The sequence below is a fragment of the Eleutherodactylus coqui genome, chromosome 2 (assembly GCF_035609145.1).
Source record: "Eleutherodactylus coqui strain aEleCoq1 chromosome 2, aEleCoq1.hap1, whole genome shotgun sequence".
NCBI lineage: Eukaryota > Metazoa > Chordata > Amphibia > Anura > Eleutherodactylidae > Eleutherodactylus > Eleutherodactylus coqui.
In genome coordinates this window covers 308,345,640-308,357,924 of record NC_089838.1, presented here as the reverse complement: position 1 = coordinate 308,357,924, position 12,285 = coordinate 308,345,640, and the positions used below count along the sequence as shown (strand labels likewise).

The window sequence follows — 12,285 nt, the reverse complement described above, 5'->3', positions numbered from 1 at the left end:
TTCCTGGCACCCACCCATGCTGTGGGTCCACAGGGAGTTGTTACTACATCTGTCCACTTGTAAAGAACCCCAGTCTAACTGGGGCATGCAGTGTGGCCCGAAGCCCACCTGCATTAACCACGACATTACCTCAGCTGTGATGGGCACTGCAATGGGATATATTTATGTACAGCGGGTGGGTTCCAGGGAGCCACCCATGCTGTGGGTGCACACGGAATTCCCATTGCGGAGTTGTACCTGCCTGTGACTATTTATAAAAAACCGCGGTCTCACTGGGGCATGCAGACACCTTGACAGAATGAATAGTGTGTGGCACATAGGTTCCCCATTGCTATGCCCACGTGTGCAGCTCCAGATGGAGGTGGCACAGGATTGGATTTCTCATTGCTTCTGTACAGCATTGTGGACTATCGCCCCGCCCCTTTTATGGGGGGGGGTCGCTGCCTAGCCATGCCAACCCTCTGCAGTGTGTGCCTGCTTTTCCTGTGGCAGACGCACTTATAAATAGACATGAGGGTGGCGTGGCATGAGGGCAGCTGAAGGCTGGGCAGGGACAATTTGGTGTGCGCTGTGGACACTGTCGTGCGGGGGGGGGGGGGGGGGGGTTGGGCAGCATGTAACCCATGAGAAGTGGCAGCAGAGTGTCATGCAGGCAGTGATTGTGCTTTGTTGGAGGTAGTGTGGTGCTTAGCTAAGGTATGCCATGCTAATGAGGGCTTTTCAGAAGTAAAAGTTGTTGGGAGGGGGGGGGCCACTCTTGCCGGTATTGTGGCTTAATAGTGGGACCTGGGAACTTGAGATGCAGCCCAACATGTAGCCCCTCTCCTGCCCTATCCGTTGCTGTGTCGTTCCCATCACTTTCTTGAATTGCCCAGATTTTCACAAATGAAAACCTTAGCGAGCATCGGTGAAATACAAAAATGCTCGGGTCGGCCATTGACTTCAATAGGGTTCATTACTCGAAACGAACCCTCGAGCATCGCGATAATTTCGTCCCAAGTAACGAGCACCCGAGCATTTTGGTGCTCGCTCATCTCTACTCTTAACCACAACAAAATCTTATCTGTCCATGAATGGTTGGCCTCAGAAAATACCAGTTTTTCCTCCCACCAGCCCAGGTACAGGTTGGCATAGGTGGGGGCACACGGGGTCCCCGTCGCTGTACCCCTGAACTGGTGGAAGTACTGGCCATTGAACAGAAAGAAGTTGTGTGTAAGTATGAATCTCAACAGCTTGGACACAAAGATGTTATACTCCTCGAGTTGTGTCCTTCGTTGTTGAAGGTAAAATTCCACTGCCTGAATCACCTCTTCATGGGGGATCGAGGTATATAAGGCCTCCACGTCGAGACTTGCCAATCGTACGTGGGGGTCTACCTGGAGTACGTCCAGATGTCTGAGGACATCCATGGTATCCCTCACATACGAGGGAAGAGATATTACAAAGTCTCTTAAGATTTTGTCAAGGTACATGCTTGCATTCTGTGTAACTGAGTCCATACCTGAAACAATAGGCTGACCTTTTAGCGGATTTAGTCCTTTATGGACTTTGGGCAGGGCATAAAACGTCGCAATTCGAGGGTGACGTGGTGACATAAATTTATACTCTTTGTCGTCAATGACCTTTGCTCGTAGACCATCCATTAGAATACTTTCCACTAGTTGGCATACTTCAGTGAGTAAATATCAGCTTGTATGATAACATCTCTTTCCAGACAGATATAAGCAGAGCTCACCTCATTACATGTACCTTACTCTTGACAAACTCTCTAGTTGGACAGTAAGTATTACTGACTTCTGAATTTAAAAAAAAAATCTTTGAATTTGTCTTTTTTGCTATGCTTTTAACATGTTGAGAAGCTGTACAAACTATTACTTCTGGGGTTTTTATATTAGATTAGTATTTATGAATATAAGTTGCTGCATTTTTACATTACTAAAAAACTACTGTTTCCAGAGTGCATTGCAGACATTCATGTTCTTGTCCTAAGGCTGTATTTTAATCTAGAGCTGCATTAATTTCATATGCTTCAGTGCTGAACGGTCCTAGTACTACTGGCTGATCAATATCTATAGAGAGCTTATCCTATTGATTTGCATTCTCGGAAGTGTCATCTTTGCACAAGATACAGTATGGTAATCTGGAATGCAGCTAAGTCTTTAGTCTGCCTACACGTCTAGGGAAACATGTAAGGTGACACATGTTGTCCCTATAGCTGCATATAATGGAGCAGTAGGGACCATATTCCCTTATAAAAGATGCAATATAGCATGCTTTGGAACATGCCATTTTTTCCCCCACATAGTTCATATAGTAAAGTATTGGCTAAATACTACAGGTCATAAAATAGGTGAAAGCCGAAATACTTTCGGGATACAGCATAAACTGGAATGTGCATTCAGCAGTAAGGTACATTTGCCTGCTAATTCTGCTTCCTGATAGCTCAGAAGTAGTTAAGGGCCATTTACAAGTAAGGATTATCGCGCAAAATTCATTCACACAAATGAAAGCGTGTGATAATCATTACATCTGAATGCAAGAACATTGTTCACTATTAGTTTACTTTTTATTATCGCTCACTTTCAACCCGCATAAAAATAATCACTTGATTGCTGACTTCTCGCTGTGTGTAAATTCTCTCCCCACTCAGCGCTTCAATAGAATGTGAAGCACTGAGCAACAAGCCAGTGGTGTTCTGCCTGTCTAAATACCCTGCACGAGCGCTAACAACTAGCAGTGGCAACAGCGCTCATGCAATCATGCAAACAGGCAGTCATCCAATGTAAAATATCCATTACCTGGTCACTATAGGCTGCTTATCAGAATATCCTGTGCTCTGTTTGCAATGCCTACTATGAAGTCCTCTGAAGAGACAAAACACAGCAGGAGTTAGTTAGGGCTAAAGTTGCCCTTATTGGGGCAGTTACCCCATGTGAGATGATAGGGATAACTAGTTCCCCATGATTAGGGTATGACCTCATCACCTCCACCCCTGTCCCTTGCATGCACACCAAAAACATGGTAAGACCATCCTATTATTTAGTTTTGCTCAACCCTAATTGATAGCCTATTTTTAGGATAGGCCATCAAGTTTTTAAGACTGGGTAGCCCTTTTAACCCCTTAACGACTGGGGCATAGTGTTTTTACGTCCTCCCGAAGTGGGCTTTATTCTCTGAGGACGTAAAAACATGTGTCCTGCAGAGAATAATGCCCCTTGGGCTGTGGACGTGACAGCTCTATGCTGTCGGTGTCCGCAGGTAGCTGACAGCATGGAGCTGTCATCCCGGGCTGTTTGGACTCCCCCCTGGCATTGCGATCGGCGCTATGCAATGGATAGCACCGATCGCAAAAAAGTAAATAAAAGTGCAATAAAAGTTAAAGATTCAGCTGCTCTGATGGATCGGATCCATCGGAGCAGCTGAAATTACTCACCGAGGTCCTCCGCATGACTCCCCGCTGTCCCGATGCTTCGGGCGCCGTAGCTGTCCTTTTGCGCATGCGCGCCAGGCGGCATTACGTCAGCCGCATGCACAGAAGGCCCGGCGGAGCGGGAGACTTAAAATCTCCGGGCTCCTGTAGGTAGCCGGGAGGCAGGAGATGTCAGCGGGGCCTGCTGTGAATGGTCCCCGGTACCGCGATCGCCGTTATACAATGGATAACGGCGATCGCGGAAAAGTGAAAAAAAGTGTAAAAAAAGAAGTTTCACCTCCCCTCATGGATCGGATCCATGAGGGGAGGTGAAAATACTCACCTCAGGTCCGCCGATGTCCTCCGGCCGGTGTCGGGACCACCCGCTGGCTCCTGTGATGTGCCGATGCGGCGCGCATGCGCAGAAGCCGGCGAGCCCGGCAAATTCAAAATCTCCCTGCACCCGGCTGTCACAGATAGCCGAGTGCAGGGAGATATGACTGGGGACCGCTGTATGTGGTTTCCAGTCATATGATCATCGTTATCCATCAGATAACGGTGATCATATAAAGTTAAAAAGTAAAAAAAAAAAAAAAGTTAAAAGTAAAAAAAAGTTAAAGTTTCATCTCCCCTTATGGATCGTATCCGTAAGGGGGGATGAAATTACATACCCAAGGTCCCGGATTTGTTCCCTGGTGGGATGTTGATCCGCGGATCTTACCCCAGCTTCAGCGCATGCGCCCGTCAGCATGATGCATGCGCAAAAGTGAAATATTGCCCAAGAAATATAAAATCTCCCTGCTGCTGGCTACAAAAGGTAGCCAAGAGCCTGGAGATGTCACGGGGAGCCGCGGTATGCGGTTATTGGTCACGTGATCGCCGTTATCCAATGCATAATGGCGATCACGTAAAAGTTCTTTAAAAAGTGGCAGTTTCATTTCCCCTCACCGATGCGATCGGTGGGGGAAGATGAAACATCTTCTCGGAGGCTTCCGCATTTGAATCCAGATGCGATTATCCTCCATGGATCCTGCCAGCTTCTGTGTATGCGCCCGCCGGCAAAATGCCGGACACATTCACAGGAGCCGGGAAGCCTAGGAAATTTTAAAGCTCCTTGCTCCCAGCGACCATTGGTCGCTGAGTGCTTGGAGCAGTGACCGGCGGCCTTGCTGAGCGGTCCCCGGTCACGTGATAAAGTAGCGATCTAACATTAGGCCGGTCACGCGTGACCGGAGATGAATTACAGGTTCTGCCTGGGCTTGATCAGCGGTAATCCACGGATCAATCGCATGCATTGGATTACACAATTCCCCCCAATTAGCAGGTCGGAATTACGTAATCCACTCGCAGAAGCAGAACACAGCATGCTATATTTTACCACGAATATCTGCGACCTAGAGCCCTTTGTGCTCTATGACCGCGGATATACTCGCACCCCATATGCAAACACATTGTGTACGGGCTGCGGGTACCCGAGTCATCTCTAAGCGACGGCGCGGGAAATGCAAACAAAAAACCGCCTGTGTGAGTAGGCAGTTATGCGCAGTACATTACGCAACCTACGCAGGGTCACAGCCGGGCTCACAGCTGGAATCCGCTGCGGGCCTCCGCAAGCGGATTCCGCCTACGGCTACGTGAGCTCGGCGTTATTCAGACCGCTACCAGTAATCCGTAATTTACAAGAAGCCCCGGGAACGTTCGTCTTCCTGCAGTTCCAGGAGCAGCTTGTTGAGCGCCTTCTCTGTGAGACGGCCGCACCGCAGCAAGATTACAAAGCCTCACAGCGCCACTTTCTACACCCCATCCCCGCTGCTGAGGTTACGAAATACCCCCCAAAATACATGAGAGGAGGGGGGATACCCGGTTTTCTTGCCCCATGTGCCCAACCCAATCAGCCTCCGTAATTACCCCTGTCTTCGGACATAAAACGCAGTTTATATTATTACCTTTATCTAATATTTAGGGAATGCCAAAAAATGGGGATGGCGGGGGGATTATTTTTAGGAAGTCAAATTTTTTTCCGTATAAGTGGGCAATGGGGCCTGGAATTTATTCAGTTCTGCCTTGAAATCCAGCGGGCATTCCCTCCATTATGGGCCTATCCATGTGTCCTGTAAGTAGATTAGGGCCACAATGGGTATGTTTCTGAACACGGGACAAACGGGGGTATCCATTTTGGGGTGAACGTCTTCATTCCTATGTACACTGTACAAAAAAAACAGTTTTTAAATTGACAAAATTGCCAAACAAATGAAAATCATAATTTTTTCCTTTTGCTTTGCTTAGATTCATTCAAATACTTTGGGGTCAAAATATGCAGTACACCCCTAGATGAATTTTTTTCAGGGGTCTAGTTTTTAAAATGGGGTCATTTGTGGGGGTTCCCTATTGTTTTGGACGCTCAATGGCTCTACAAGTGGGCAATGGGGACTGGAATTTATTCCGTTGTACCCTGAAATCCAACGGGTGCTCCTTCCATTATAGGCCTAGCTATGTTTCCTTTAAGTAGATTAGGGCCACAATGGGTATATTTCTGAACACGGGACAAACGGGGGTATCCATTTTGGGGTGAATGTCTTCATTCCTATGTACACTTTCCAAAAAAAACAGTTTTTAAATTGACACAATTGCCAAAAAAATGAAAATCATAATTTTTTCCTTCTGCTTGGCTTAGATTCATTCAAAAACTGTGAAGTCAAAAAAGTCATCATACCCCTAGATAAATTCGTTAGGGGGTCTACTTTTCAAAATAGGGTCACTTGTGGGGGTTCTCCATCGTTTTGGTCACTCAATGGCTCTACAAGTGGGCAAGGGGGCCTAAATCTCCTTCAAGCAAAATTTCTGTTCCGAAAGCCACCGGTTGCTCCTTTCATTTTGGGCCCCATTGTGCATCCAAACGTAAGATTTGGGCCACAATGGGTATGTTTCTGAGCACGGGACAAACAGGGATATCCATTCTGGGGTGAAAATCCTAATTTTCATGTGTACTATAGAAAAAAGTCCTGTCTTTAAAATGACATATTTGCAAAAATATGAAATTTTTGTTTTTCTCTTCTAAATTGCATTGACTCCTGAAAAAAAACTGTGGGGTTAAAATACTCATGATACCCCTCAGTGAATACGTTAAAGCGTGTAGTTTTTAAAATGGGGTCACTTGTGGGGGTATCTATCATTTTGACTCCTATGAGCTTTTCCAATCTTGGATTGGTGTAGGAAAACAAAGTGTTCCTCAAAATGCTGAAAAGTAATGTTACATTTGTACGTCTCCTAAATGGTTAAAAAAAAAGCGAAAGTTTTTCCAATGTGCGCCCAAAATAAAGTAAACGGATGGAAATATAAGTCTTAGTAAAAATGTCTATATTATGTTTGCACATATTTGAGATATTGCAGTTGGAAATGTGAAAAAATGACGATTTTTTCAAAATTTTCCCAATTTTGGCGCTTTTAATAAATAAACACAAATTCTATCTGTCTTTTTTTTCCACCTAAATGAAGTACAATATGTGGCGAAAAAACAATGTCAGAATCGCTTGGATATGCAAAACCTTTCTGGTCTTTTTCCATGCTAAAGTGACACGTGTCAGATTTGCAAAATTTGGCCTGGTCATTAAGGCGCAAACAGGCTTGGTCACTAAGGGGTTAAATAATAATTGTAAAAATGCATATGCAGTAAACTCCTTTTAGTGGTTTCTGCAGTCTTCCAGAATGCTATAATTGCTTAAAGGGAACCAGACAGTAACTTTTAGGTCACTAAACCACAAGCATTTTTTATACTCCTGTGAAATGTGTTTCTTTTGCCATTAGTTATGAAAAGAAGTTAAGACTTACTGAAGATTAACATATGTAGCTGAGGACAGCACTGCATGTGTAATGGAGCAGGATAGACTGTCCTTGGATTCATATGCGCAATGCACGTTCGCCTAATGCCCCTGGAGATGGATCTCAAATTCTTCTCTGATTTGTTACAACTGCTTTTTCTGAATATCGCTGAAATGGGTGATCTTCACAAGATTCTGCTTATAAAGCAAGGCTACTGTCCTGATTATAGAAGTCAAGGAATCTGTTAGTGCAACTATAAATAAGGGGAAAAAACTTAATTTTCTGTTCTTCTCTTTGTCATTATACAGAAAGCACCTGGATCTTTGCCTGCCTGCCTGCTGAGCAATATGAAAGTCTTCATTTGCCTTGGTTTTCTTCTGTGCTTGTATCTCAGCGCAGAAGCAAAAGTCTATAACAAGTGCGACTTACTTAGGATCGTTCATGAAACCGGAATGGCTGGATATCGTGGCCACAGTGCTGCAAACTGTAAGTAAACCCTAATCAAAGCTGAATAATACAATATGACATACTATCAGGCCTTATATATTCCTACCATAGGAAGTAGGTTACATAGTACGTACATTTCCAAAAAAGAGTGTCAGACAAAATCACTTGTTTTATCTATTTAACAATGAAAATAGCGTTGAATAGAAAAGTTTTATAATACTTTAATAAAGGGGGGGGGGGGGGGGAGCCGGAAAGGAAGGGGAAAGAAAGGGGGAAAGAGGGTGTGGGTGTGGGATAGTGTTCCGGTCTCTATTCAGGAAGGAGCGACACACGTGTGTATGTTTCTGTCTCAGCAGAAGGGTTTCAATAACGAAACAAAGAGGAGTTTTAATTCTCTATGTCAAAGGCTTGAGGTATACGAACAGGTCTCTTTACTTTCTCAAGGGCTTGGAGAGGTTTTTGTCAACCACGGTTTCCACATTGATAGAAATTTGTCATGTGTTCTAGAGGATTTGCTTGTAAGTTCCTCAAACCTACATATTTCGTTTACTTTGACTATCCACTGATTGGCTGTAGGAGGGTCGGGTTGTAGCCATTTTGTGGGGATCAGTGCTTTGGCTGCCATTATAAGGTGGGTAATCATGTTGGTCTTGGAGGGTTTATAATTAGGGGAAGGTTTTGCTAGAAAGATGTGTTCAGGAAGAAGCTTAAAGCTGTTTGCAGTGATTTCTTGAATCTTTGATTCTATTTGATCCCAGAAGGGCCTTATTGCTGTACAAGACCACCAAATGTGCATTAACGAGCCCACCTGGTCACCACAGCGCCAGCAGAGGTTCGAGTCAGTTAATTTATAGGCAAACAGCCATTCTGATGTTCTATGCCATCTTGTTAATAACTTGTAATGGTTTTCTTGAAGCCTGACACATTTGGAGTGGCCATGTGAGTTACCCAACACAACTCTTAAATCCTCATCAGATAGTTTTATGTTAAGTTCTTTCTCCCATGAGTGAATAAAGGCTGGTCTGCCCTTTACTTGAGGAGTAATGAATTTCTTTTTAATCAGAGAGAGTTTTCTACTGGAGCTGATACATGTTATCATTACACGTTCTAGCTCTGAGTATGGTCTAGAGGATGGATAACTTTGATTAAATTGTTTTAAGGTTTTATAAAGGTGTAAATATGATAGGGAGTTAAGGGGAGGCATTGCTGTCTGGGAGATTATATTCTCTACAAATTGTTCGTTTTGGTGAATGCGTGCAAGCCAAAGGTCTGAAATAGAGAGCTTCTCCAGTGCAAACCATATTTTTTCCGTGTGGGTATCTAGTTTCAGTTCTAGATATTCTGGTATTAAAGTCAGGGGGGTAGCGGGAGATGGGTGGGGAGCTAGATCCGCTCGGATAGAGTCCCAAGTCGCACAAGCACCTTTCAGGAGAGGGTCAAAGGTGGATTTCCTATAGAATTTTTTCTTAGGTAGCCACATATCTCTGAGAAAATATTTACCGTAGGTGGCTTGTGCCAAGCTCTTCACTGTTTTGTTTTTTGATGGATTAGTTAATTCCAGCCATCTGGTTAGTTGGATTGATTTATAATAGTGGGACATATCTGGTAGATTGATTCCCCCAAGCTCTCTTCTCTGGACCAAAAGATTGTGTGCTAGGCGGGGTCTCCTATGTTTCCATATGAAACTTGAGAATTTTATTTTAATCTTTTTGAAAAAGGAGTCTGGAAGAGAGATTGGTAACATTTGCATTATGTATAGAATCTTAGGTACCAGATAGGTTTGTATGAGATTTCTGCGGCCGAACCATGAGATCACTGGTAGATCATAAGTTTCCAGAGATGAGGAGATGTTTTCAAGAAGTGGGGCAAAATTGCTGTCAAAGAGGTGTTCGAGATTTTTTGTTATCTTGATACCTAAATACTCTATGGATGTCTCAGACCATGTAAAACCAGAGGATCTCTTCAGTTTTATAGCTGTGTCTGGGGGTAGCGATATATTTAGTATAGTTGACTTAGTTACATTAACTTTGAAGTTGGAAAAGTATCCATAGAGATCAAGTATGTTTTTTAGAATTGAAAGGGCTTGTTCTGGGTTGGTTAGGATAAAAAGTATATCATCTGCAAAAGCTACAGATTTGAGAGAGAGGTGGTTAAGGCGGATTCCCTGAATTTCTTTAGTCTGACGCACCGGTTGGAGTAGTATTTCTAATGAGAGAATAAAGAGAGTAGGAGAAAGAGGGCAGCCTTGGCGTGTTCCATTGGCGATAGAGAAGGTTGGGGAGAGTGAGTCATTTACTTTAATTTTGGCGTGAGGGTTTGAGTACAGAGTGAAAATTGCCTTAATTAGGGGAGGGGGGAAATTAAATTTTTCCAGGACTGTTCGCATGAAATTCCAATCAACCCTATCAAAAGCCTTTTCGGCATCTATTCCTAGAAAACTAAGGGGATTTTCTGTTTTTTAACATAGCTGATTATGTGTAGGAGTCGAGCTGAATTGTCCTTTCCCTCCCTTCCCTTGACAAACCCGGATTGTTCCTCATTAATTAGGTTGGGTATAAATTTGTTGATTCGCCTAGAGAGAATTTTCGCCCAGATTTTGATATCTAAATTTAGGAGAGAGATTGGCCTATAGCTGCCACATAGAAGCGGGTCTTTTCCCTCCTTATGAATGAGGGTGATATAGGCTTCCTGCGTCTGCTTGGGTAGTTGTGCACCTGCTAGCAGAGCATTAAGAGATAAGGCTAGGTGTGGTAGAAGTAGGTCTTGAAATTTTTTATAATATATTAGGGGTAGCCCATCTGGGCCTGGGCTTTTATGAAGGGGGAAACTGTTCAAAACAGAGGTTAATTCCTCTAGTGTAATAGGTGAAGTCAGAGAGTTTGCCTCTGATTGACTCAGAGAGGGGAGGTCCAGGGAGATTAATAATTCTCTCAGTTCTCTACTTTTTGTTTCTTTCGCCTGTTCTCCAGCCAGGTTCAAGTTATAGAGCTGTGCGTAGAATTTTTGGAAAGTTCTTGCTATCATTGGTGTCTCGCTGTGTGTCTTCCCTTCCGAGTCCTTTATTTTGTAGATATGTGTTTTTCCCCTAGCTTTTTTTATTAACGCAGACATGAGTCGGCCACCTTTGTCACCGTGAGTATATAATTGGTGTTTGTAGTATAGGAAGGATTTTGCAAAGTTGCTGTTTAATATATCTTTAAGGCATTCCCTTAGGTCTACTAATTTTTGATGGGCTTCTTTTACTTTATTTTGTTTTGATAGCTGTTCTAGACTAGAAATTTGAGATAATATGTCTTCTATCTTTTTCAGTTTTTGCTTTTTCTGTGCTGAACCAATAGAGATGAGTATGCCTCTTATATACGCTTTGTGTGATTCCCACACTATCGGGTATTTGTCTGGGTTTAACTGATTTTCTTTAAAGAAATTTTTCAGATGAGTGGAGATATTTTTGGAAGTTTTTTGGTTTTCCAGGATCGATTCATTTAATCTCCAACTCCAATTTTTGTGCGATGGGGGGGGGGCTAAATTGAGTGAGATTGTGACTGGGGCATGATCTGAGATTGTTATGTTGCCTATGTTGGCATTTTTTAGGTGTTGAATCAGGGAGGAGGAGATAAGAACGTAATCTATTCTTTGGAACGATTTGTGAGGTGGAGAGTAAAAAGAGTAGTCTTTACTTGAGGGGTTCAGGGTTCTCCAAGCGTCAGAGATTTTTAATTCAGCAAGAGCTTTATGGAGTCTTTTTCGTGCTCGTTGTGAGATCTGGGATCTCCCCGCGGACGAATCCAGGATAGGGTTTAGGGTAAGGTTAAGGTCTGTACCTATGACTATTTTGCCCTCGGCGAAAAGTGATAGTTTGTTTAAAGCTTCTATCAACCAGGACACCTGATTTTTATTTGGTACGTATAGGTTGACTAAGGTAAAGGTTTCGGTTAGGATCTTCCCTTTTAGAAACAGCAAGCGGCCTTCTGAGTCAGAGAGGCTGCCAGTCTCGATGAATGGTACTGAAGGGTGAAGTGCAATAGCTACACCCTTAGATGCACTCTTTGGATGATTATTAAAAAACCATCTATCGAACATTTTTTGGGGGAACCTCTGAGGTGTTGATTCTTTGAGATGAGTCTCCTGGAGAAATGCAATAGAGGTCTTTAGTCTCTTCAGGAGCCACATCACTCTATTTCTTTTTTGAGGTGTGTTTAAGCCTTTAACATTAAGAGAGGTGAAGATAAGTTCGCTGGTCATTCTGGTTATGGGTTCTGGTTTACGTGTGTGAGAGAGGTTAGTGTTATATTTCTCGGAGCTGGGGGGGGGGGGGTCTGCTGGTTTCGCTTCTCCTTTAAGAGGACGAAGGGGAGGAATGAGGGATTGGCCGAGATAAGAACTCGGAGCAATCAGAACACTAGGGGCTGGGTCTGCAATATAGCAATCCAACCAGTGAGAGAAAAAGAAGATGAGAAAAAAAAAAGGAAAACGTAAAACAAACTGTGTAGTTAACAAGAGTTTTGGTACTAGGTTTAGTACAACTTGTCGTGCACCTACATAATGCAAGTATGCGACTTGCTAAGAAATACTAATATGCAGTTTAGTTAGAACCTGTATTTAGACTTTGA

The 12,285-nt window shown here is 43.5% G+C and overlaps 1 protein-coding gene across 2 annotated transcripts in view; it reads left to right on the top strand.

Annotated features, from left to right (window-relative positions):
* The window catches only part of LOC136610858 (lysozyme C-1-like), a 65,010-nt gene that overhangs the window by 16,164 nt on the left and 36,561 nt on the right, over positions 1-12,285 (top strand). For both annotated transcript variants that reach the window (XM_066590057.1, XM_066590056.1), the window contains one exon: positions 7,537-7,714. In XM_066590057.1, coding sequence (XP_066446154.1) covers positions 7,576-7,714 — 139 coding nt within the window. In that variant the 5' untranslated portion in view covers positions 7,537-7,575. The remainder of the gene's footprint in view (positions 1-7,536; positions 7,715-12,285) is intronic.